Below are 27,696 nucleotides of genomic sequence, written 5' to 3'. Positions count from 1 at the left end.
TTTTTCTTTCATCACCTATAGTGGCCACAGCAAATTATTATTACAGCAAATCACTGTCGACCGGACCGGCAATTTTGCGACACGCGACGACTGCGCGTAGGAATATCAATCAGGACAGCAAGTGTGCTGGGATCTTGCCTCGTTTGTAATGCGAGGGACCGTGGCAGTTATCTACAGTGGCTTGCGTTTGATCGTGAGTCTGTGTGGCGAGCTTTCCATCTCACGTTGGTATGCTCGCCAATTGTCAAATCGAGAAATAATTTCCCCCAACCCGCAACTACGTAATGAGCTGTCCGCCACTGTGAGGAGCGGGAACGGCCCGGTATTGATGTCAGCTTGTCCTATGCGACGTGTCGGAACACGGACACTTCGTTCGGCGGTCCCTCGAACTAATTATTTTAGTAATTATATTACTGCAGTAGGGTAATTAGATACTTTTCGCTCTGATCATTTTGGTGACCACCGGCGAATACCGAGTCCTTATAACCGGTGACCGCATCATACGTCGTAAACAAAGCATGTTTCCATGAGTGGACACTGCAGCTGTGAAAGAAGATAACGTGAGAATGTGTGTGCTACAAAGCAAAAAAAAACAACGAGAAACTAAAAAAAAGCTAAGTATAAGCCAGATTTTGTGTATGCAAATTGTTACTTAGGGCAGTACTTGTATCAATACGGATATTTACGATAAGACTGGATACGTGCGTGGTACCGCACACACGTAATGTCACTACTTGGCACGCATACTTGCACGCAGTGACATCGGCGACCTCAGACACGTCGCTAACGAATGATCGACCCTGCAGGCGCACCAAATGCGCAAAAAGCCTTAAGCGACGTACATGGATCGAATACAGTGGTCTTGTGTTGCAGTTCTGCCGAGATAGAGTGACCTTTGATGCAAACTGAGCCACGAGTATGCTATAAGGGACGGCAATTTTTGATGTGCTGTCAGGGTGTTTGCCGCTGACAGCCTTAACGGTGAAGAGGCTTTCTGCGAAAAATGGCAATGTATCGGAGTCGACAGGTGTGGCCACTGCCTATCATTTGTGCTTAAGGTGGATTACGGTTGTTGCAAATTAAAGCACGGTGTACTAAGGTGGATTAAGGATGGTACAAATGAAAGCGAGGTGGATTGAGGTAGAGCTATGAAGGAAGCGTTACATGTATGACGTCACGTATCATGGTCACGTGATAATTGGAAGTTAAATTTATTCCGAGACGCTCATGCATGACGGCAGGTCCCGGGACATCCCGTAATGCTTTCGCATTCAAATCACGCAAGGTTATTTAAGTGAATGTCAATTTTTTTTTCGCGCTCTTTCTCTCTTCCTGGCAGCAGCCACGGCTGCTTTTGCTCCGTAGTAGACGGGGCCTTTCCGGTCACTGTTTGCCACCATGTCACCTTGCGCACTGCTGAGCACCGTCAGAAGAGCTTCAGACCTACGTTGAACCTCGCTGTCACTTTTATATTTCTTCCTTCAGGCGGAACTGACGTTTCTTGCGTTCATTGACCTTCTAGGTGACACAGGCAAACGAAGATCCGTTCGTTTGATGAGTTCAACATCTTTGGTTTGATTCTCAATAACGAAAGCTGCATTTCAATAGCTGAGCAAAGAAAAAACCCTCACGCACTAATTTTACTGCCTGGTTGAGGAAACCAGGCGTTCGAGTTGTACACACAAAGCTTTACGACATGTGTGCGTTGTAGCCAAACTGCATCTCAGAGGTAACTCTTTATTAACTCCTCTTATTACGCCTACGGCAACAAAACCCTTCAAACACATGCAAAATGAAAGAGCGGGGCTCGTTCTTACCGTATTGTTACCCTCAACTGTTTCAAGTGATAGAACAGCACACCTGAAGTTCGAGTCAGGACAAAGTGACAGACGCCAAATTTTAAATAAAGGTTTCCCCAAACGGTGAGGCGTTCATGAGCACGTTCATTGCTGCCATCGCTTCATGGCGCTCACAACTGCGGCACAAGTGTTTCAGGTACGCATTTAATTCCAGCCCCCTTTCAACTCAAGGGCAACAGGAAAAATACCCCCCGTAGTCAGGCATTACAGGGCAATCACGAAAGTACATTCGCTTGAAAGCCTGGACGCAGGTTCGTCGTCAACAACTTCCTTCGGGTCTACGGGGTATCCTGTACAGGAATGTTCGAAATGAGTGATTTCGGGTTCAGGGCTTCACCCCTCAACGGCAATTATCTGACAGAAGAGACGTCTCATGTGGCAACATTGTGTGCTCATTCCGAGTTCGATAATAGCGTTGCTACATACCACGGTTACCAGCTAGAAAACTGACTTCCAGTAGAGAATGTGATTAGTGTCGGCCTGAATACTTCTGATAGCCGCGCATCTTAATTTTAGCTCTAGGCCATTGCCACGTGGCGCAATGGCACCACGTGGCCAAATGGCCAGAATCCGATAATTTTATCGGATTCTGATGGCGCCGTCTAGACAGATATTGCAAATAAACAGTGTTGACAGATAGGAAAGTCTTCACAAGGATGTCTAAACAGTTAAAAATACCTGTGAGGCTCCTTGTTTCAGCGCAAAAAGCACATACATAAACCAACAATGAGGTCGAAACACCGGCTTAACAGTTCCAAGGATACCACCAAAAATTTAAGTAGAAGGCAAAAAGAAATGTACGAAACTAGAAATTTCGCATACACCTTATTTTTTGAGCTTAAGAATAACGGTTACCCAAACATCGCTAAGCTGTCATCGCAGGAACGCAGGAAGCAGCCACAATAAAATTGCGCTGTGAAGCACGTTCAGTTCTCATCAGCGTCAGATGCACGAGTACTTTCACTGTCCGTCGAACCAGATAAGTGGACCTCGAACGTCATCATTCCGTCTCGAAGGTAACCACGGCGTTTCAAGGAAGAGAGGCTTACCCGGAACAAGCGGTGAAAATGGTTCGTTGTGTCCCGATCGCGAACACAAGTACAATGCTTGTCAGATGAATGCATGTAGAGAGCCTGGACATTTTCGGGGTGCAACGCCGACACGTACCATCGATGTAACGACGGCCGAGAGCCCTCCGGCATGCAGTTGAACTGAATCTCCACCGCGAGACACGTAGATGCTTCAACGACAGCCGTACCGACAGCTAGATTAACATAAGCGTCTCCCGTGTGTGGCACAGTCACGCGAGCAAATTGCCTCTCCTGTTCTTGGCACTGGAAAATTTCGTCGGCGTTTTCGAGGGTCAGCAGGTACCTGCCCTCGGGATGTTCTCCGCCGAGCATACAGGCCGTTCGCAGAGCATTGTTTAAATGACGAAGGCTTTCCTCACGACCGAAGAAAGGGACACAGTGAGCAGCGACTGCAGGTTGGCGAGAATCCGGCGGGGCGTCTTGACGCAAACGCCCCAGAGCGCTTACTGCCAAGCTGGCCAAGCGTTCCAGCTTTCGAAGTATGAGCGTGTTCTCCAAGCACAACGGCTCCTGGGACGACGGGCTTGTTTCCCGCGCAGGATTTTGCCGAGAAGGTGGCTGGTGCGACACCGCCAAAGATATTGCGGCCGGGATTTGGGCCACCTCTTCCTTTAAGTTGTGCTCAGATGCTCTGAGCTCGCGCGCGAGCTCAGCGAACCCGGCTTCCTGACTTCTGAACTGCTCGGCAACCTCATTCGCCTGACTTTGAATTGCAGCCAGCAGCTGGCCCTGGTCCCTCAAAGCAGCTTGCAGATATTCCAGGGCGCTGGTCGCGTCTTGCAGTGTCAGCGCTGCAGAGTCACTGGCACTGCAACCGCTCACGTAGTGCGATGGCAGGTTCTTGTGCGCGACGCCCTCGCCGCAACGCAAGCACTCCACGACGTGGAACGTGCATTCCTTCTCGTAGTGCCTGAGTACACCTTCCACGGTGCCCACGAACTCGCACCCGTGTGCTTCGTTCCAGCAGCAAACCTAGGTAGGACAAAAAAAGAAAACAAATTGAAATATTTTGGCAAAACAACGTATTTCTTGCTCGTAGGCAGATAGAAAGAAAGCGTAGGCTAGACTCGGATTCGTAGACGTCTCGGCATCGTAGGACAACGAAAAGTTACGTGACGGCACGGGAAGATATGCTCCGCAGATTATCGGAAATTGTCCGTAGTAGGATTTCAACTTCTCTCTTTCAAGAAGAGCCTTGACAATTTTCATAAAAGCGCGTCTAAGATGAAGGAGAAAGCAACGTATACCACAGGACTGGCGCTATACTTCCAAGTGGCGTTTATTTCAAACGATCATCTATTTATGCACTGCTCACCACGTACATCATGCACTCATCATCATACACACAAAAGATTGTATAAGTGAATCAAATCATACACACGATTGTATGGTCAATCAGTTCATGTGCATAGATACCTCGAAAGAAACGTCACTTTCTTTTTGCAAAACCAAAGACGAATGGCTGACGTACTTGTCACTTGCTTTCCTTATAATGTATGCTTCAACTGTTTCATGTTGTGTTTTTGTGTTTTCTTTCCTCAAAAAAGTTGTGTTACCAAACATGCTTCTGCATGCACACTTCTTGCAGCGTTCAGCTAAGTGACTACCGTATCCTTTTCTACTGTCATTATTGTGTCGTCTAGCCCTGTCATTGAAGCACTGGCCAGTTTGTCCTATATAAGCACGTCCACAATCTAAGGGTATCTGATATGCACCATCTGAAGTACATTCAGTGTAATTGGTCCGGTGATTAGTATGACGTTGTATGCGTTTCTGGTGCTTTTTGTTTTGAAGGTCACACTGCTGACAATCTACAAGACGATCAAGACACTAGATTGACATTGTGTCGATTTGCGACGTTTTTAAATTGTGTGCAACTTTATGGAAGTATGGAATTACATGCAGATGTCTTTTCTCACCACCTTTGGTGGGGCACTTCCGTCCCCGTTTTAATATTTGAAGCAATGTTTCAGAGACAGATGAAATGACAGACATTAGACATCCGGAATGTTTCAATCTGTCTACTTGACTAGACGCACTACGCTCAATTTGGTGAACACGTGACTTTTGCAAAGCACCATAAAGGTAAGCGTTGGGTGTGCTCCTCTTTATCAGTTTCGAATTTCGAAATTTGAATTTCCTCTTGAACTGGCCAATGACAACTATATTCAGTTTCTAGATGTTAAGACATTATTTTCGTCAGCACGCATGCTGGAGATACAACCCAAGATAGAATAAAAGTCTTTTGCCTTTCGATAGCGCACATTCGAAAAGATATACGTCCTCTCCGAACGGCGCTTAGATCACACTTCCATATTCCGTCCGATTTAATCAGCGTAGAGGTGAGATTTCATAGCAAGGGGTCGATTCTGGCATCAACAAGCGGTGTCAACTACTATCTAAATAATAAAGAGAAACTAACGAGCAATATTAACCGAAGGCGCATCAAATAAAGTACCCTTCTGAAATATGAATATCGACGCAGCTGCCTTCCACAGGTGCCCTGTAAAACCACAACATGGGCGGCCAAAAGTAGGGTTACGACACCCTCTTTAATTTCTCAACAGCTTTGCGTGACGTCATTAACTTGGCAGTCTGTTTAGGCGTAGTTGACAGTTTACTAACAAAAGAGCTGAATTGCACGGGGAGAAAAAGAATTTCACCTGTTCAATTTTGCGAACGTTCTCCTTAAAAAACAAAAATGGCCCAGGCAGCGCATAAGAGTGAAAATTTAGGACGTCACACTTAAACTGCCTGTGCTCTGGGCGCGGCGCCAAATTAGGAAATGTTAGTGTGCCTTTCTCTTCGCGAAATTAATCAATGCGCAGTTATAGAAGGATACCAACGCAATCATAGTTATTCATGCTGGATATCTTATTGTTCTGCAATTACAGTGTATTCACTTTAGCATTAGGCTTGGAGATATATGGCGCTGCGACTAATGCAAAGTAAAGTTACTGAAAGAAAGCGAACGAAAATGTTTATTATTGTTGTTGTAGTTTACGGGCGCTTTATAAAACAATTATTTGGTTACAGAAATGATAAATAATTGTGTACTTACTTGCAATGCGTTAGCATTCCTGGCAGGGAAATCGGCACCGTGGCACTCCGATTCCTCGAACGGCTCTTGATCCAGCGGACACAGTCCGGCGCCAGCTACCGAGCTGGCTGCGTGGCAGGACTGGCAAAGAACGTGCGAGCACGGCAACAACACCGTCCGTTTCGGTATCATGCGGCAGAGGCCGCAAACACGCGAATTCGGCACCTCGTCGACGAACCGCGTCGGTCGCCAGTTGACGCCCGCGACGACGTGGTCGCGGAAACGATGCACCCGTTCTCGCTTCAGACCAGGCATGGCGGTGTCCTCAGGCACCACTCCTGCGTTCTGCAAAAGAACGGAGCTACCTCATTTTTTTTTTTTTGCACTAAGCTTATCGTTACCGGGTTATCGCAAGCGCGTCGTTGGGCGTTGGAGAGAGGACAGAAGGCATAGGCTCTTCGGACTTGACCACGTGCCCTTATTCCCTGTTTTTCCCCCCTGTGCGCCTTTGCTACGCGGCATGGAGCGGCTGATTTCACGTGTCAACATCGTCAACAAGAAACGCACGTTATGTGTGGAAACGCATGACAGTAAAATAAGATAAAGATAGAACGCAGGCTCGTTTCTTGTGGGCAAAAAGAAATAAAAACAAAAGAGCAGATTGCATGATATTGGCGATATTTTGGATCATCTGTACCATGGTGGCAAAATAAAATTTGAATTTGAATTTGAAAACCGCCAACGAGTATCTGGATCTTTTGTCCGGGAGCAAGGCAGCGTGTGACGTTGAATACTCTGGCAACGAAATTTTTTTTTTGGCGAATGCTCACTGCGTGCAGTGGTAGATTTTCGTCTTTCTGTTTGGCTCGTCCTGTAAGCCTCCACCAATTCTTCCCAGGCATTAGGTATTCTTAATTTCAAAAGTTCCGTTTAAAAAGGCCTTCGACAGCATCTCCCACCACGCTATTCTGGAGGGACTGGAAGCGGTGAACTGCGGAACGCGAATTTATAACTACGTGCGCTCGTTCCTCAGCCACCGCACGGCCACAATCGGATTAGGCTCCACGAGGTCCGACACCTTCAACTGTCCCGACAGAGGTACCCCTCAGGGAGCTATACTCTCTCCACTGCTATTCAATGTAGGGATGAGAAAGCTAGCCCTGGAGCTAGATAAACACCCGAACCTCGGTTGTGCGATATATGCCGATGATATCACGTTCTGGGCTCACCAGGGGTCCTACGGGGACAAGCAAGAAACCCTTCAAAAGGCCATAGACGCAGTCGTGGAATACGCGAGGGCGGCGGACATGGCATGCGCACCTGAAAAATCGGAATTCATTCGGGTGCGTGCGAAGTACGCAAGAAAGAAGGACTGGGTGCCGCTCACTCTGACTCTCGACGGGGCGCCAATTCGTGAAGTGGAGACACTCAGAATATTGGGGATGTGGATACAGCAGAATGCTGGAACATCTCACACCCTACAAAAACTAAAGGCGGTCACAGGAAACGTGGCCAGAATGATAAGGAGAGTGGCAAGAAGCAGAGACGGCCTAACTGAGGGAGAGACCATCAGTCTGGTTCACGCATTCGTAATTAGCCGACTCACATACGCCCTTCCGTATCAGGCCTTGACAAACCAAGAGATTAAACAGGCAAACGCAATAATAAGAAAAGCCTTCAAAGCCGCCCTTGGTCTTCCCGAATGCACTAGCACAGAGAGATTCGAGGGACTGGGCCTGCACAATACTTTTGACGAGTACGCAGTCGCGACGTTATATTCCCAGAAAGAACGACTTTGTTCTTCAACTCAGGGCAGGGAAGTATTGGCGAGGTTAGGCTTTCCCCTGAGACCCCAGTATTGCGGAGAGGAAACGGCACAGATAGACCGCAATGTTCGATCGCACATCGCGGTGGCCCCAATTCCCAAAAACATGCATCCCAAGTACCATCCCGGACGACGCAGAGCAAGGGCAAAGACCCTTCACAAACGTTTCGGCATGGGACCGGGGGTGTATTATACGGATGCCAGTCGAGCCAGCTCAGACACTTTCACCATAGTCTCTACATGCAACAACAACGTAACAACGGCATCCTTCAAAACCGCCTCGGCATGCGTGGCAGAGGCTGCAGCCATTGCCTTGGCCATTCAGGACGCCGAGCGCCAAACCAATTCGGCTGTCATATTATCCGACTCACAAGCGGCTTGCCGCCTGTTTTTACAAGGAACGGCACCCAAATCAGTAATCAAAATTTTAGGCACTCAACTAGAGGGGCACCACACTATCGTCTGGTGTCCGGCACACGAGCGACTGGCAGGAAACGCTAGGGCAGACCGTATTGCTCGAGGTTTGAACGTCCGAGCAACGGCATGGCCTAGCGACGTCCTTCCACCGAATTCTCGTGACATCCTCCTACAGCAAAGGCAGGAGCGGAGACGTTTTGGACATCCTCACTCCGATTTAAACAGCGAACAGGAGAGGGACTGGCGTCGTATTCAGACGAATACATACCCCAACCTGCACCACCTACACAGAATACACCCCACGAGGTTCACTGACGAGTGCCCGTGGTGCACAGACACACACACACTAAAACACATCACATGGGAGTGCCCCAGGAGGCCCCCGCACATAGACAGTCCCATATTACACCAACATCCACTAATGAGGAATAGGCAGTGGGAGGCATGGCTTGCGGACGAGGGTCGGGAGAGCCAGTTGGCTCTTCTGGACCAAGCCCAGCGAGCCGCTCGTGCCAGTGGGGCCCTGGAATAGGGGCTCCAACCATCGTGCCTTATTTTATTTACATTGAATAAAGTTTTACTCTCTCTCTCTCTCTTTCTGTTGACGTGTGTTGTCGTGCTTTTGGAATGACTGGTTCCAAGAAACAAAGAATTGTTTTGTAGGACTACGCATACAAGGTTTTTTTTCTCTCCCAGCGAACTGTACGTGCGCCAGTAGATTCGTTTACCGGGCGATGGGGTAGCAGCAGCAACTATGCCTTCATTTGAATCGCGACTGAAAATTTTGTCATCTTCTTTACCACTGGGTCTTTTCTTTCTGTTACGATGTTAGCGCTTCTCTCCTTTTTCATAGGGGTTAGTGCGTCTTCAAAAATGTTTGTTTGTTCGAATATGTTTGCAACGTATGATTGTAAATATGTTTGTAACAATTTTGTTTGAGCATTGAAGTTTGCAATTATTTTCCGAATGGTGCGTTTGGAGTGTTCTTGCCATGTACGGCCTTTGCGTGTAATATTAAAGTGGATTATCTTGTCTTTACAGAGAGATGTTGCCCCACTGCCCACTCCTGCTTGCGGCTTTACTCTAAAGCCAACGGAAAACTTCACGGAAAATAAAATAAAGGAAATAAAATCAGTTCACCATGGCGAAATGCTAATTCAATGGGCCACTGGTGACCAGCCGTGCTACCATGTTTGCAAAGACCTGGGGGAACCTGAGAGCAGACGTACACCCTTCTGCCTTCCCTAAACCACATGGTTTCCTACTCGAATTACTAGAGGGAACTTCGGCGCTGCTATAGTTCCGCTACCATGGCAACGATAGGCAATTGCGATGGCTAGAAAGGAAGGTGGAAGCAATGGCGGCCTCAGGGTGTAACAGCACGGCATGCCAGCAGCGGTGGCGGCGCTGCTGTCGCTGTAGTCTAGCGCCTCTACAACGAATATCTGTACAACGAAATAATCTGAATGTCGAACGAACAATTATGTAATGGTTCTATTGCGAGGCGTGCTGTGCTGGACCTTTGCAAAGGAGTGATCTGTAAAACGAATGATTTCGGAGGCTGCAAGCGCTTCGTTATAGATGCGTTCGACTGCACTTAGATTGCCCTACTGTCGCGCGTGCAACGGTCAAGCGCGTCAAGAATAGATCGCGATTTGGCGCCATGGCTGATACCGTACACATATTCCATGTCGCCGTTCTTCTTATGGTGTTAGTTCAACGCTTTCAAGTAACAGTAAGAAGCAAGGCTTAACGACCAGATGCGGGTGATAAATTAACTCTACAAGAAAGGTGACTAGAATGCTGCCGCCGGGATGCCAGGCGTTTCGATCTGAGACAGCTGGCATTGCCTGATCTGTAGAGTGAGCGCTCACTCTTACAATAGACTGCTACATTCTTTAAACTGTTTTAGAGCACATATATCTTTTAACGATGCGTCTCATTTTTTTTATTCAGCACGGCGCCGTTCATTTTATCAAGGTTCGGTGGTTGGCGAGAAGGTATACTGAGTTGCTACCTCTAGAGGCACATTGACACAAACATTGCGCAGAGAAATAAAATAATTTATGTTTATTTTAGCGTATAATGAACGGCACGCAACAAGCAGGCGCAAATCGGAATCAAAAGAACACATATGCGCAGGAATATTCAAGTGACGTGAGGAACCTTCAAAAAGTGCGTTTACTGGCGCTTGCCTTCTCTTGCCTCGTTGTCTGCTTTTAAGAGAAAATGCAGCCTTTTTAGTTTCACTAAGCTTGTGGCTGTCATTGATATCGGTCAAGTGCCTTGCGCAACCAATTGGAGTGATTCGATTTCGTGTCAACGCAGGCATCACGACCAATATGCTATATTTGGTGTCTTGCTGAAGCAGAAGTTGTACGTAAGCGAGCACCCCATGGTTGCGATAAACGTCCGCAGTTCACGAGGTTTGTAGAGCAGTGCTCCCATCTCTCCTTCCTTGGTTGAGCAGACATCCGCAGGCGTTTCCGAAACAGGCGGCGAAATGAGGGCTCTAGAACGTTCGAAGCATTTGATCTTGCTGATCATTCCTCGGGAAACATAGCCTGTTGAATAATAGATTAATGAAGACATTAGTAAATAACAACTAACTAAATAATATAATCCGAACAAGTTAATTGAATAACGCAAGTCGAAAAGCAAAAGTATCCCGATTGGCAGGCATGTGCATCATGATGTCTACTAAATGCGCTCTAAGAAAGATTAAATTGGTACGCACATCACCACTAGGACTGTTAAAGTAGGCCTCTGGCAGCTCCCGCACGATAGGATTACTTTTTTTTCTAAGCAACGATTTAATAGACCTGAACAACGGCTTACACGAGCTTACGGTCAGGTCCAACGCAATGTGCTCAGCGTTTTAAAGGTTTATCCATTATCGCATCGGCCTTGAGGGTGCATCGAAGTAGTTCTTTTAAACAAACTGACACGATGGAGGATACATGGAAAACAGGTGGTTCGACGTTCAGAAAAAAAAAAACGGCCAGCCACTTCGGTGACACCCGAAAACAGGCGTCTCAAGAGCGGCGCTAGCGCCTCCTCTCGTCGTAACGAATTGCTGCCAAACTCGGCGACGCCCGCCGCGGTGTTCCCACCTCCCCTTCTAGCCATTGTACCTACACAGTTCGTCAACTAAGTGCGCAGCCGAGGAACAAAGACATTTTTGCACGCTTTACTGTAGCAATGTACTTTTCCGGCGTAACTTGTTCGGTTTCGTTGTTTTTTGTGTTATGTATGTCGTATACTTGCAATCGATGAGTTCTGTTTGCTGCAGCGAACCACCGGGGTAGCTTAGTGGCTGTTTGATTGCGCCAACCAAGCTTGCGGATTGCAACTTAGCAGCGGTGGCAGCATTTCGTCGGGGTCGGTTAAATGTAAAAACGCTCCGGTACTTAGATTTAGGTGCACGCGAAAGAACGTCGGTAAGTCAAAATTAACTCGCAGTTCCCCCATTAAACCGCTTGCATCTTACTGAGATCGCGGTTTTGGCATGTAAATTTTCAACAAAGAAATCTGTATAGGCTAGAGCATGAGTCTTCAAACTACGGCCCACAGAGCCTCTCGACCTACCAGCGGAATGGTCAGCTCACAGGCAGGCTGTTTTCACCGCAAAGGCCCCGCTGCAACTTCCGACTGGAGCAGGGCTCCTCTTGGTGGGGAGCCAGCTTCATTGCAGTTATATGGCGCTTTAACAGCCGCAGACTACTTAATAATTACATGTTGTTACTGCAAATGCGCTTAAACATTCAATTGCAGCTTATATACCAATGTTCTCGGTCATGGCTGCGCGGCGCACACGCAGAGTGGGTCCACTTGGCACGTGCACTCCTCCCGTCGCCAACGACCACGCCACTAGCTGAGCGCCGAAGACGTACTTCGAAGCGGCAAACCTTATGTTCCTACACAAATCAGAGCTCCTCCTCAAAGTAGAAACGACGCTGTAACCCTTGACGCCGCTTCGAAGCCTCAGACGTGCGTGTAGCGGCCCCTAAATTCTCATTCGTTGTGACGCCACGTCACGAACGCGCCTCTACCGAGCTCAGCGGGCGAAAGGGTAACATCTGCTGCCGCAGTAGCGCGCGAGGCGTTGCTTGAGTGGAGAGGGCATCGCCGCGACGCCACGTCACAATCCCTCTCGGAAGCCTTGTTTTATCTGTCCGTTCCTCGTGCGCGGAAGCGGAAGCGCCTCGGTGAGGCCAAATCGAAACGCGCCAAGCGTCTCAATGCGCTCGCTTGCTTGCGAGGTGTCCATAACGCGAAGGATTGCTCAGCGACGTTCCATTGGGCATTAACGCTTTCGCATTCAGAACTCACAAGTGCATAGGTGCCCTCAGTTATCTTAATTATTAGTAGCATTATCAGTATCGTTCAGTGAGTAATTATTTTAACATGCGAGCGGTGCTCAAGTTGCGCAAAATACAAACTCAAATATCAACTGAAGTACTCGAAATACCTTAAGTGAGGGATAAAATACAATTTAGCACCATCGCAGTACATTTATTGGGAGAACATTGTAGAGAGCATGGGATATCAGCCTTGAAAAACAATTTGCCGGTTAATCAGAATTCTTAACTGTTAGCTTTCGCCGGACAGAATGGAGAAATAAAACTGTTTACTGCAATATAAGTTATCAAATACTCCGAGATGTCTCCACATTTCCCGGCGACTCCGCTATCATTCACCAGGGTTTAAAGAATGTGCGATATCTAACGCGATAAGAAAAGGTGCATGCTGTTTAGAGTCTTCCCGAGAAGCTTCCAGCAATTTTGTTTTTAGTCTCCGACATAAAATTATCATTCGAACGTAATTAGCTAAGTTTCAGTTGTTCTACTTGTCAAGCTGTCTGTTGGCATGTGCGTAGATAATCGTAGGAGACACTGAAATGAGGTGTGCCCAGCAATTAACACATCGTGTGTGTTGTTTTCTCTACTGAAGAGAGGCGCAGTCCGCGAAATATGAAAAAATACCACGTGACTCCACGCCAGCGTGCACAAGATCCCAACGTCATCGAATAGCATCAGCTAGACGTTTATGTCAACAAGATCTTTAACCCATGAAATAACTGTGTCAAGTCCCATGGGAAAGTTGTGGCGTCCGAAATTATCCTATTCCTGTTGTCAGGACCCTACGTCCTACGCAATTATTGTTTCCCGCGATTTATTAGCACCGCGCGAAAGTTTAAAACTGACACGTGATTTCGTGACCACTGGCCATGACGCCTGGAGTTCTAAAATTATTTTGAAGGAAGTTGCTCCGCTCAATGCATAACTAGACAACAGCCTGAACGTGGCAAGCTGTCAGGGTTAGTGCAGGCTTCGATTGAGTGCGAGTCGTTTGTTCAGCATGATTATCATAGCATACGCCACAACCACGCAATGCTGCCAATTAATTCCCAGATATATGCCTATATACCTGAAGTTTTCTTTGACGTTCTGAAGACTTCTTCTCTTGCTGCTACATTTGACTTTTTCTGTGGTTACTTAACGTGTAGCTCTGCAGGCTTACCAACGGCTATTCGTCCGACGAGCTTAAGGCTGCGAGTTTGATCGTCGAAAAAATTACAGAGGTATTTGAGCCTCTTTACTTGCACTGAAGGCGAAAGCAGTACGACACTGACGCGCGAATTGGATTGGATTGGGAAAACGATTATTGAGCCTGCAGTAAAGCGCGCAGGCGCGCTTCGTACGTGGCCTACGTCGTCATCGTGGCGGGTGCTCTGCCAGGATCCCCGCTCGCCGTTGCCGGCTCGCCAGGCTCCTGCCTAGCCAGCGCCTCGATGACCTGCTGGACGGCCTGGAGCTGTTTTTATTGGTCGTCGCTCCGCGTTGCTTCCTCGAGCTGCGGGGGTATACGTCCTGAGTTAGCTCCGCTTGGATGTTTGGAGCAATTCCATAGCATGTGATCGAATGTGGCCGTCTCCCTGCAGCACGCTCTGCACTTGTCAAGGGGGAGCGATTCTGGGTACATACTATGACGCGCGAAACTTTTGTTTCTTTGGTCATGTGCTCGAATTGGCCCAATTCAATTTTGAGGCTGGGCCACACAAATTTTGAGGGTGGGCCAAGTCAACTTTGCGAGTGGGCGAGGTTGCTTTTGCACGTGCCTAAACTCAATTTCTGAATTGGGCAAAACCAGTTTTTGGAGGTGGGCCACCCAAATTTTGGGTGTGGGCCGAGTCAATTTTGGGAGTGTGCCGGGGCTGTTCACCATGGGATATCGCAAAGCGTTTCCGGCATGTGCAGCACCGGAAACGTGACCTCATCACTTGGTCAAGTGGGTTTTGGTACTATCGTACGTTAAAGCCGGATGCCGGTTTTCCCGCTTCACGGGGCATATATTGCTTTCGCATTAACAAAAAATTTCATTCTGACAGCGTAGAAACGCGAATGCACTCTGTGTACATTGTTTTCTGTGCAACGTCTAGAAACAAGTAGGCGTGCAAAAATAATCAGCACACCTCATATTTTCTTCTGCAGTTATCACAAGAGAGAGAGAAAGGCCTAATGATTCGGAATGGTGAGAGGTCGGCCAGCTACTTGGTCGCTACGAGAGCTACGAGAGGTCGGCCAGCAACGTTGGGGGTAGGGCAAGAGGGAAAGAAGGAGGCAAGAAAAAGGCGCATGATGGGGGACGATGATGAAGAAAGATGTAAAGCATTACAAAGCTTGAATTAGCGTGGGTGAAGCGATAGGCCAGCAATCTTTTCACGAAACGGAACAATATACTGCTTAATTATTGAGAGGTAAACGCAATCACTGAAAGCGATGAAATAAAAATAAACAATACACCATAGATTTAACGCAGGACAAGGGCGAAACACGCCAAGTTCGATTGTAGGCTTTACGAAGCAGAGATGCTCTAAACAACCGTGCGCACATTCATCGCTTCGTCGCGCTCACAACAACGCTGATACGAAGGTCAGCCGTTGCTCGAGGCATTTTTTGGAGCTTCGGACCAACATGGTCCGGAAAATAACAGAGCATTTGCTCTGGAGCATGGAAACAGGTTCGTCATTAACAGCAACTGTACTCAAGCGCATCACCTCAATCCAGAAGGAACGAAACCAATTATTTCGTCATTCTCCAACACTACTTATCTAACACACGGAGCTGCTCATCGCGCGATGTTAATACACCGCTCATTGCCAGCGGAGAAAAAGCGCTTACCTAAAATAGGGTTGAAAGTCATAAGCGGTGCCACCAAGACTTCGAACGTGAGCACTCGGTCTGGGGAATTACGGTTCCATACCAACGCACAACACAGCAGCACCGACTCCCCATCCTTGTGGCGTCCAATAAATTTGATTTCTGTCGAACACCGACCTCGTCTTACAATCAATCTTTTTAGCAGCCACACGGGCCTTAATAGATACGAAAGTGTCAATGCTGAAGCAACAACTTTGTAAACCGCAGGGAGCGTCTTGTGTAAGAGCTGAATGAACAAACAATAAAAAAATACATTGAGCATACGCTAACGTCTTCATGTAAGATGCTCATAAATGCGGAAACGCTATAAATGCTTGGCGTAATAAACACCCAAAATGTGGAACAAGAAATTACGCTGCACAATTTAGAGTAAAGCGTTGGTTCGGGCTAGTTAACTCATAAATAATACTGTCTTGGCGCAGAATCTACAAAAGAAGGCACAGGGACTGGACAGGCGCTAACTTCCAATTAACGTTTATTGCCAGGTGTCCTGAATAGATACAGAAGCACAGACAAAAACAAACAAACTGAAAAGACAAAAAGATAACGTAAGTAATCACTTCATCGCACTAACACGTGTGCTTTACTAAGCGCTTGTCACCAGCTGACCTCAAGCAAATTTATTTAAAGTATATTTATTATTTCTTTTAAATTATTTCTGGCCTCACGCACTGATAATCATCACTATTCATTATTGCAGCTTCCATAATCTAATTTGGATGCAGTATAGTACCTAATTGCTAATAATTGCCAATAGACAATTGATAATTGCGTATTGCTAATACATTATAGTATAACACATATTTCGCGCATGCATGCACTAATTTAGGATTGCAGAACACCCACCGAAACTTTGCTATGCCGACATCACACGGATATGGTAAACTGAGAGGAGGATATAGTCGTGCGATACTGGATTAGTAGTGATGAATATTAGGCGCTGGAAGGTCCCGACTGCTCGCTTTCTTCATGGAAGAGCTCTATACTAAGCAACATTACACCGGCTTTGCTGAAGCGCTGTTTCTTCAAGTAATCACATGATATCTTAAATCCGCGGTGAAAATGTAGCAACGAGTCCTTATCGATAATACATTTACAAGGCGTGTCAAAGGAAGACAATGAAGTTACATCACATCCGTCCTCACTTGCTACTTCCACACGCCATGCAGGTGGCAAACACCGAGAGGCAGACAGCAGCCCGTGAAACTCAATTTTCACAATCATATAAGGAGTTCTATCAATATATTCCACGGAGGCGGCAACTGTAAAGTACGTGTCCCTCATGTGCAGCACCGTAACTTGAGCGAACGTGCCCAGGCCCGTTTTGCAAAGAAAAACCGGGTCACAGTTTTCGAGGGTCAAGGTATGAATCACGCTCTGATACTGTTCACTGAAGCTCCGCGTTGACAACACTGTGCTGGTTAAATTCTGAACGCTAACGTCGTAAGGCTCGTAGCGAACAATGATGCCGTGGCGACCACCCTGTTGGAAAGTTTCCCGCAAATCTTTCGGAGCTTCGAATGACAGGTTGGCGAAGTGTTCCAACTTCCGAAGTATCAGCGCCGCCTCCGAGAGCAACGACAGCGACGACGACTTGCTGGCCTCCTCCGCCAGATGTCGCCCAGAAGGCAGCCGGTGGGACACGGTCGAGGAATTGGCGGTCGCAACTGGAACCATGTCTTCTTTTACGTTCTGCTCGGGTGTTCCGAGCTGGCGACTTATCTCAGCGCACCTGGTCTCCTGACTCCTGGCGTATTCCATGAGCTCATTCATCTGGATCTGGATTGCTGACAGAAGCTGGTCCCGGCTCGGGTCCGCCAACAACGACTTCAGATCCTCCAGTGCGCTGTTCACGCCGTGAAGTGCCAGCGCCGTAGACTCCGAGAACGACTTCTCTGGGGCTGCTGAAGACGCACCGGCACTGCATCCGGCTGCGTAGTGCGTTGGCAGATCTTTGTGCAGGACTCCCTCGCCACACCGCAAACATTCGACGGTGTGGAAAGTGCACTCGTGCTCGTAGTGCCGAAGGACCCGTTCCACGGTGCCCACGAACTCGCAGCCGTGCACGTCGTTCCAGCAGTAAATCTGGATATCAAAAAGAAGGACAAAATAACGTACAATTTAATTAGTAGATCTACTTAATCTTAGTAGGCAGAAGTAAATATAACGTGTTGCAAGTGACATCGTAGAGATGACGCATCCCGTCGGTCAATTTCATCGAGTACCACTTGCCTCATGACTGACAAGCGATCAGATCGAGGAGCAATGTTAGCACTTGGGATGTTGGTTACGTTGTCTAGGGGATCGAACTTTTTTGGTGTGGTACACCGAGCTTCATGACTAAACAGTGCGCCAGTGCTGAGTGATTGTTGCGAGTCACTCGCAATTTGGCAGTCTTGGAGTGAAAGGTAGACTGCAGGGGCTTATTGTCCAACTTCGCGCTCGAAAGCTCACGTACTCTGCGATTAAGAGGGTGATCCAAGTCTGCCGCCTTCGCCTTGAGAGGCGGTGGCTAACACTCTGGTGGCTAGTCGTGTACACACACGCACTAATACTCAGCGAAGTGGCCCGAAAGATGGCGCTGCAGTGGCTTAATAGGTAAGCTACAGCTTTTGAGAGAGATTTACCTAGAAAATACCGTTTGCGTTGAATGGGAAGGGATGAGGAGCTAGGAGAAAGTTCATATCAACAAGGGACTGAGGCAGGGGTGCCCTTTATCCCCGCTGCTGTTTATGATGCACATGGTGAGGATCGAGAAAGCGCTAAAGGGAAGTAATATCGGGTTTAATCTCTCGTACAAACAGGCGGGTACAGTAATAGAGCAGCAACTCCCAGGTTTATTTTATGCGGACGACATTGTGTTGCTAGCTAACAAGCAAAGTGATTTGCAACGTCTGGCTAATATCTCTGGACAGGAAGGCAACAATTTAGATTTGAAATTTAGTGCTAGAAAATCAGGTGTTATGGTATTCAATAAAAACAGTGAACAGACAGTAAAGATACAGGGCCAAGAAATACCTCGGGCAACAGAATATAAATACCTTGGTATATGGATAAACGAAGGCAATGGATATATGGAAACACAGGAAAAGACCATAACAATAAAGGGGAAGAGAAATGCAGCCATAATGAAGCACAGAGCGCTATGTGGATGCAATAGTTACGAGGTCCTCCGAGGCATGTGGAAAGGTGTAATGGTTTCAGGACTTACTTTTGGAAATGCGGTTGTTTGCTATAAATCATGGGTACAATCAGGAATCGACGGGAACCAAAGGTCAGTGGGTCGCCTCGCATTGGGCGCCCACGGGAAGACTACAAATGAAGCTGTGCAGGATGATATGGGCTGGACTAGTTTTGAAGTGAGAGAAGCTCGCAGTAAAATTGAGTATGAAGAACGGCTGAGGAATATGGAAGAAAGTAAATGGGCTGGCAGAGTGTTCAGGTATCTGTATAGGAAAACATTGATTCACAGTGGAGGAAAAGAACTAGGAAGCTTACCAGCAAGCATGCGGCCTGTAGGGTGGACAACACAGCAACAAAGAAGGTCAAGAGGAAAGTCGGAGAGGCTGAATTAATCTCACGGGTGGCGGCAATGGAAAAGAAACGTGCCATGAGTAATACTTAAGAGCAAAAAACGAAATCAGGAAAGAAACCATTTATGATAACTCAAAGGGAAGCTCATTACTTTTCGAAGCGAGATCGGGATGCCTTAGAACACGCACCTATAAAGCGAGATATAAGAAGGAAGAAGAAGCATGTGCTTGCTGCGGTAAAGCTAGGGAAACTACGGAGCATGTTTTATTAGAATGTGAAGGCGTCTACCCAGCGGTCGGTTTAGGCACCACTGGCCTCCTTGAAGTCCTTATGTTCAGAGGGAGCTGTAGTAAAGCAAAGATGTCCGCAGTAGACATTAGTAAGAGGCGACTGGAGGATTGGTGGAAGAAAAGTAGGGAAACGACAAAAGACGGAGACGTACAAAAGCACAGTTCGCAACAGGGGATCAGAAAATATTGGCGTGGTAGTTCAGAGTTTTTTTTCCTTTTTTTCATTGTTTAACCTAGGTTGGATATTAGGCAGTATAGTAGCAAGAGCTTGGTGGCGCAACCCACTGCCCCGTTCCAAAGGGGACGCTCATAATATCCATCCATCCATCCATCCATCCAGGTAAACTACCACACGCCTAATGCGGAGGATGTGGCTTCGGCTAACATTTGGGGCAAGTTAACTCCTCACCCACTTCCATTTCCTTAGCCTGATTACTTTCACATCGAAATTAAACATAACAATCAGATTCCCCAATTCTTCATCTGGGTTTGTTTTATGTCCCTTTATATGGTGAGGCTAGCAAAAAAGAAAAAAAGAAAATTGAGTCCATTGGAAAGCTTATTCTTCTGGCCCGTTAATTGACACATGATATTAATATGACTAAACAACGTGTATATGCGGATCTCGTTTTTCTTTTTTCGCCTGGTCGACTGTTTTCATTGAAGCATCCTACGTATTTTTGACCATGAGAATGGCACACTTACTGAATAGTCTCTATTACTGGAGTTTCTTTTTGTCCCTGGGAAATGTCAGTTCCAGTTAGATTTCGCCCTATGGTTACTAGGACTTTTGTAAGCTATTATTCGCTGTGCCAGTTTTCATCACATTTCTTAGGTATATCTAAATCTTACTCTCGGCACCGTTACTAAAGTTGTAGAGCACTTTGAGACAAGACTGCACTACCTTTTGCTTAGTAAACTACGCGACCTGTTTTGTACAAGGGCCACAATTAAAAAAACGACAACTACAAACAATCATATTTTGAATTGGAATCTTATCCTAATGCTGCGCCGAAAGTGAGATACGAACCCGCGACCACTTCAACGGCATGACGCTAGGGTCCGAAAAAAAAAAGGTCTCGTCGTTTGCTAACCGAAAGCTAGTAAGGGCTTCGCACATAATCCACTATTAACTTTGTAACCGTGGGTCGTACGCCACGGTGAGTCGCATTTTACTACCCGGAGAAATTGGTGAATACGACTAAGACAGCTGGTCACATTCCACTGAGATTTTGGTAACTATGTACAGCAATGCCACCACTATGGCATTTATTTCCCGAGCAAATTACTACTGGGGCATGTTTATCAAATAAGCGCCTCACAAAAACCGAAAAATAACAGAGAGAAAGAGAGATTTAATGGATCCTACTGAGGTATACTTGGTGGCATGTCTAGCGTGCTACTTCAGATGGATAGCATAAAAAATGAAATGTCCGCAATTCACAGCAAAGATTTGCAACATAGAAAGACGGCCACATATTTAGTAGTATGCGTGTAGAATGCACTGCTGCAACTAATGCGAATGTAGATTTTCGCAAAACAACAACACAAATCGTTTGATTATTATTATTTCTTTGCTATGCATTTCCCGCCCTATTGTTCACACTTGATGGAGAATAAGTAGGCAGCTAGAGAAGTTCTTTTTTAGCCTCCCTTAATTAAAAATAAAATATGGGACCGATGGTGGAATCTAACTCCTGTCGTCAAACATAGCAGCCGCGGGTGCTTTCATCACTAGGCCACAGCGCGCGCGCGTGGCCTAGTGACACGCACGCACGCACACTTGTCTTCCACGATGGAACGCCTACCGCTATCGCTCCAAAAACGCCTACTTTGGTTTAGTGGCTGTGGGCCCGGCTAAGCTTCTGTGACAGTCGACGCGGGAGCAACTTTCTGGTCTGCTTTCTGTGTGGCAGCTCACGCTTTGAGGCATCGTTTTCAGACTGTTGTTCGCGACCGGCCCACTTGCCCCAGTATTTTCTTCCTAACAGCTTAGGCTACGTACGAACTGTGTGACACTCTAGCGACTCCATGATCGCCCAAGTTAACCGTGTTAACCAAGTTAGCCGAACCAAAGTACAAAAACGCCTTCGTCGGTTTAACGTACGCCACGTGACATAATGAGAGCTACGTATGGCTGTATGACATGTAGTCGAGGATGACGTCACAATCTGCGTTTAACTTGCGCTCTTGCACTACACCACGTAGAATCCAACAAGCGCCATGTCGTGAGCTCGCGTCGAAAGGCTGACGTAGAGACCATACTCTTGAAATACTACAATCTTCAAGATGCTCGCCGTCGCACTGCTTCATAGTCACACAAACGTTCGCCCGCAACCCACACACAAATACTAAATTTACACAAACACGTTGGTACACCTGCCATCGCTTTGCGCAACCCAAAACAATGCTAGACAGCCAAGTAGCTGCAAAATACTTCGCATAACATCGGTTCCCACAGTGCGTGGGTCTTACACGATCTTTTTTTACTTCCTCACCTTCAGGCTGTTAGCTTTCCTGGCAGGAAAGTCGGTACCAAAGCATTCCGCCTCCTGGAATGGTTCTTGGTCGAAGGGACACTGCCCAGTGTTCCCTTGGGAACAGGCTTCCTGGCAGGACTGGCACAGAATGTGCCAGCACGGCAGCAGCACCGCCCATTTCGGGATCATGCGGCAGAGGCCGCACACACGCGAATCCGGAACCTCGTCGACGAACCGCGTCGGTCGCCAGTTGACGCCAGCGACGGCGTGGTCGCGGAAACGGTGGACCCGCCGTTGTCCAGTAAAAGGCATGGCGATGTCTTCCGGCACGAATCCAGCGCTCGCGCGTGAGCGGGCGGGCTTTCTGATCTAGCTTGCGTTCCTAATCGGTGGTCTCGTGCGCGTCGTTTTACGTAAGGACAGATAAATAGATCCATTTTTTTCTTTCGTTACTGCGCATACCACACTGTGCAATGTTTGCCCACTATTGTGTCCAGGGTGAACCCTGGACTCAATAGTGGGTGGGAGCAACAGCCTTAAACAAACAAGAAAGATATGTACTTCCTGTGAATCACAACTTCTTGAAAGAAACATCGATGACGCGCGATCTTTGCTGACCTAGAAGCCTATCGCTTACAGATGGAATGTTTTAGTTGGATCTTAAAGGATTATCGAATTTCGCATTTATGTGTTTGTGAAAAAGCGCGTGCAGGGTGCGCGTCAGTTTTTGACATCTGAGGCTAGAGCTCGGTTCTTTCAGGCACTTTGCAGTGTGATGGTCTGGCAGGGTGTGCACATCAATTACCAACGCGCCCGGTGCCACACGTTGCGAATTCGTTAAGGAAAGGGGACGCTGCTAACACTGCGCACAAAGAAGACTTCCCTTTAAGTAACCTCACTCCTTAATGACGATTCGCGATATTACCGCAGACGGTCTGGCTCAATGTTCCGATTTTTGAGTTTTCGGGACATTGCGCTAATATCTGAGAATTTCGTAAGTCCGTCTCAGTTCCACAGAGTGGACAGTATAGTTTCGGCAATGACACTACGTGCCACAAGTGAAGATGCGCAGTTACTGCAGTTACAATGCTGACATCCATTTTTAGCTGTCAATTGCACTGGGCACGAGCACCAAACACGGAGAGAAGAATAAAAGAAGACTAGGAAGGAGCACCACGGAACCATCTTGAAGCCTAGTCAGAAACATTTACGGCAGAACGCATCCCAGGATGACTGCGGACGGTAGTGCGATTAGACTTCCATTGCTTCGGATACGTGTGACGTATACTATCTGTGGTATCGGTCAACTTTGCTGTGCCACTTGCTTGCCAGGGTCGCACATGAACATGACGACGACGCAGTGACGAGGGTGTAATGAGGAAGAAGGGACGACGTCGATGGAGGGACATATGTGGTGTGACGACGTTGGCATGACCACAATGACGTGACGACTGGCGTATGATGGTGTTGGTTTGACGACGGGGACAGCTGACATGGAGGGGATAGGACAATAGGATGATAACTGCACGCGGATGACGGAATGACGATAAGTGGATGCCGAAGTTGGAACGATGATGGCACGACTACAACGTTATGACGACGACGGTTTGACAACGTGTACATGACATCGACTGTTCAGTCGCTGTCATGCATGTAGTGATGGCGTTGGCGTGACAAGGGTACCATATTCACGACTGAATGACATCCCCATTACGATACAATGAAGAAGAAAGTACGCTGTTGCTGAAATAACAAAGGCGCTACGAAGACGCTGGCATGAGGACGATGAGATTTCGAATATAAATTGATAGCGATTGCAAAACGAACGCGCGACGACGACACGATGACGACAATGGCACGACGACGACGGCATTACTGTTCTAGAACGATGACGATAGGACAACCACGATGGCACGACAACGAAGGTACGACAACGAATGCATGACGAAGATCGTATGACGACGACGCATTCAAGCGAATGACACGACAATCGTATGGAGGCAACGGGGTTACGATGAGTGTGTGACGGCCACGGCGTGACAACGACGGCACTTTGAGTGGAATCGCAAAGCTTCAGTGACGATGCCGAAACGAACACGACGGCTCAAGGTGATGGTATGACAACGGCATGCTCAAAACGGCCGATGTGAGCAAAGAACGCTAATCGCGTTAACAATGAAAGCCAACACGATTTTTTTTTTAGATAGAGGCATCATAAGGGCAGCTGTGGCGTTCGATCACAAGTTTTCTGGCTCTCCAAAGTCTTTTGAGACCTTCCAATGACGCAAGGCAAACACAAGTCATTCACAAATTTTCTCATCAAGTACTAGTTTTGCATGAGTATAACAGTGTTGCGCGCGCACTAAGTTTCTAATCAAGCCGGAAATGACATAAAAGCAGTGTCACTAGGTAAATCCTTCATGACGGTCCCTAGTGATTGTGCTGCCGATGAAATTTTCCCTCTCCTCTTTCACACGTTACTTCAGGTTTACAACAAGGCAGCGTTCTTGGGCTGTTACTATTTCTAATATACACTGATGTCTTACCGAATAACATTTCCTCACACGTGCGCATTTTTGCGGATGACTGCATTCTTTATGGTTCCATCAAGGGTGCCTATGATCATACAATCCTCCAAAGAGACCTAGAATTTTTTTCTCTCTGGCGTAACAGTTCGCTTATGAAGCTAAATGTTTATAAAAGTAAAATTGTCTATTTTAGGCGCAAGCATACTAACACTAAGTTTACATCGCACAAATAACATCACTATTTTACATGATACTCAATATACGTATCTTGGTGTTAACCTAACTTCGACTATTTCGTGGTCAACGCACATTGCATACCTATGCGCCGATTCTTCGAGATAATTAGAGTACCTACGCCGCAATTAAATGATTCAAGTAAGGATATTCGTAAACTAGCTTACCCAACATTTGTTCAACCTATGCTTGAATACGCTGCGTCCGTCTGGTCTCCCCATCAGAAATATTTGATCGAAAAACTCTCACCTGTTCACAATAGGGCTGCGCGTTTTATTTCACGTTATTATGACTTTACTCAAAGCATAGCACAAAATAAACTCGGCCTCTCACTACAGCCCTTGCATGATCGTCGTCATATAGGCCTGCTATCATTATTTCATAAATACGTCTATAACACAGCGCCATCAGCTTTGCATCTTGAACCTCCTTATTAAAGGTCACAACCATTGTACAATCGGTTCTATTTCATGCGCATCTGCGGTAAGACTAATTATTTAGCTTCTCCGCTGCTCTTACAAGAGCCATTCGCCTTTGGAACAACCTTCCAAACACCTAGCTGGTGAGAGTGACCAAGAAAATTTTGGGCTTCTTCAAACAACGCATTTTAAACAACTTTATATGAGCTAAGGTATTACATACCATTCTTCTCATTGCCTTTCCCGTTATTAATGCGCAAATACGCAATAAATACTGTTGTAATAGCCTAAGAATGCTCTGCTCGCCCTGTGAGTGCATTCTTTATATTTTACTCTGTGACATATTTTTTTAATTAGGCGTCGCGTTCAAAAGTCTTTGGCTCATTCCTTGTAGATATTGTAATACTATATTACAGTATATCAGCGCATTTGTTACCCTGTTCTTTGGTATATGTATTCACATATTTATCCTAATTCCTGAATATATTATCTATGAGCGTACTCTCCCCTTATACGCAATAACTCTATGGGTCTGTAAAGTATCTTTATAAAATGATTCTATTTACGTGCTTGAGTTTGGCTACACTTATTACTCACAATTCAGTTGGTGCACACATATTTCCAAGACTAAAACAGATAAACAAGCACGATCGCATATCTACTGAACTTTAAGAGCAGTGATGCTGAATTCGTGCGCCAACCTGATTCTTCGATCACATTACATGTGCCGTTAACTATGTCATTGATTGAGATGTAAGTAACGCCTTTCTGTCAAAGCTTGTACCACCGACAGTTGTCAGAGCCGTCGGAAGACAGTTTGAGCGAATTGTAGGGGGAGTTACTGGTTGTCATATAGCTACTTCTTCAGGAGACCAGAAAACCGTCAGAAAATTTAGTGCTTGTTGGAACATTCTGGTTGCCGTGTTCATTTCATATGTGCTAAATGCAGTTTCGAATGAAAATTGCCTATGCATTTTACGCTTTTGTCTTGTTTCAAGTCATCTCGCAGTGCAAAATGCGTGAATAGAAAAGTCAACGTTGATAGCGATACTCCCTAACCTGAAATTTCAGCGCCGCTGTGTTCGTGTTCTCATTTCGTGATACATTGAGGCAAATAGTTTCAGAGGGATATGTATGCGATATACTGAGGCAAGGAATTTGATACCGAAATCACCGCACCGACTGACAGTGGGCCTGTGCCGTCAGCGTCTACGCGGAGGCAGGGGCAGCATGGGAACGCTGGCATAATGAGCGGCATCGGAGCCAGCTGTGCACGAAGCAGGCGACGACGAACGAGCCAATAGTGGCACGAGTGCGTTCCTGCGGTTACGCTGAGGGATGCTCGGTGTGTTTTGCTCGATGGTTCGTCCGAACTTGCGGCAAGTATACTTGCTTGCCTGCTGGGTTATTGAGGGTTGCACTTGAACGAAATGGCTGATTCGCTGGCACGAGCATCCCTCGATCTGCTTTGCCGACGTATCAGATTGCGTAAACGCAACTAGGTACATAAATTTCTCTACGTCGCAAAAGTCCGCAAGATTCATTCTAACATTGTCTTCTGAATTCCACCATCTTTGTTTCCCGTGGAATAATAATAAGTGTCCCTCAAAGAAATCTCAAGTTTCCTTTACAAAATTGTGATGTCGTATACCACCTCTAAATTTTTACTTCCACAGGTCTGGTCTCGCTGTGTCCGTTCAATGTCCCTTTTGCATTGCACATGAATCTACTGAGCTTTTTTCTTTCTCTCGGGCCGCGGATTTTTAAGTGGAATAAAACTTACAAGTTTCATTCCGACAACTTTCACTAACCTCGACAACCATTCTTTCTATTGGGGCGACTTCACTGGGATCGAACAACAGGGATGCATTTCTCGCAGTTTACAATTTTACTTGAAAGGCAAAAAAAGAGTGCCTTGCTGAATTTCTAAAATTATCCCTTATTCCTATTATTTCACATTCTGATGTTAAATCAATTTATCTTAAATTCCTAACAATATTTTTCTAATTGCTAAGTTGTATTTCTTTAATCCACGATCAGCTTTGTAAATGTAGCTCTTGTTTTAATCCTAGACATACTCTAAACCACTGCTTCTTGGCCAATCCCGCGTCGTGGGTACGCGCCCCTTTTTAGAAGAAAGACAAGAAACGACGCCGATGCTCAACCCAGGAACGGGCTCCTGAAGAGCTATGTTCTAAAATGCAATTGTTTCACTCTGAACTGTACGCTCCTTTGACTGAGAAATCAGTCATATTTAATTGGTCCGCTTCTAAAGATAAAGTGCATGACGTTCCACGGATGAGTGCGAGCGTTCTTTGTCTGTCCACACATACACACAAGAGGGAAATCGGCCAAGGAGCTTGTGGTGCATATCTTGCCATCGCCGACTGCTTTCGAGATGCCCGCCGCGTGCTGTTGACGATTGCGAGTTCCATTCTATGGCACGCACCCATAAAAAGGGGCGATAGGTCAACGAGCCCGTGCGCGTGTCCATTGTTATGACACGATTTATCTACCAAGGCACATATCCACAACGGGGGATGGTTGAGCCGGCTCCAAGGCAAGCTTCACGAAACGATGTGGGCAGCACAACTGGCCAGTCCGCCCACTGTCCCGGAACACACACCGCAAGCTCTCGTCACGTTCGCGCCCTCGTGCCATACCATTCGACCAATCGACAGCGTTTACCGTGACGACGTCACCCGCATGGCGCGTCTGTCGTCACGGCGTGCGAAGAAGGCGTCGGAACAGGCCGG

General features: G+C 46.8%; 2 protein-coding genes across 2 annotated transcripts; both read right to left on the bottom strand.

Annotated features, from left to right (window-relative positions):
* Positions 1-2,606: 2,606 nt before the first annotated feature.
* LOC142558163 (uncharacterized) lies at positions 2,607-6,342 on the bottom strand. Its single transcript, XM_075670324.1, has 2 exons — positions 6,012-6,342; positions 2,607-3,922 (listed from the first exon to the last, which is right to left on the bottom strand). The coding sequence occupies exons 1-2, from the start codon at positions 6,303-6,305 to the stop codon at positions 2,786-2,788; spliced, it is 1,431 nt and encodes a 476-aa protein (XP_075526439.1). The 5' UTR covers positions 6,306-6,342; the 3' UTR covers positions 2,607-2,785.
* A 9,571-nt stretch (positions 6,343-15,913) lies between these two features.
* On the bottom strand, positions 15,914-22,135 carry LOC142558162 (uncharacterized). Its single transcript, XM_075670323.1, has 2 exons — positions 21,778-22,135; positions 15,914-17,540 (listed from the first exon to the last, which is right to left on the bottom strand). The coding sequence occupies exons 1-2, from the start codon at positions 22,069-22,071 to the stop codon at positions 16,389-16,391; spliced, it is 1,446 nt and encodes a 481-aa protein (XP_075526438.1). The 5' UTR covers positions 22,072-22,135; the 3' UTR covers positions 15,914-16,388.
* Positions 22,136-27,696: the final 5,561 nt, after the last annotated feature.

This window comes from Dermacentor variabilis, chromosome 9 (genome assembly GCF_050947875.1).
Source record: "Dermacentor variabilis isolate Ectoservices chromosome 9, ASM5094787v1, whole genome shotgun sequence".
NCBI classification, from domain to species: domain Eukaryota; kingdom Metazoa; phylum Arthropoda; class Arachnida; order Ixodida; family Ixodidae; genus Dermacentor; species Dermacentor variabilis.
Note: the sequence above shows the minus strand (reverse complement) of the source record. Positions and strands in the feature narration are given on the sequence as shown.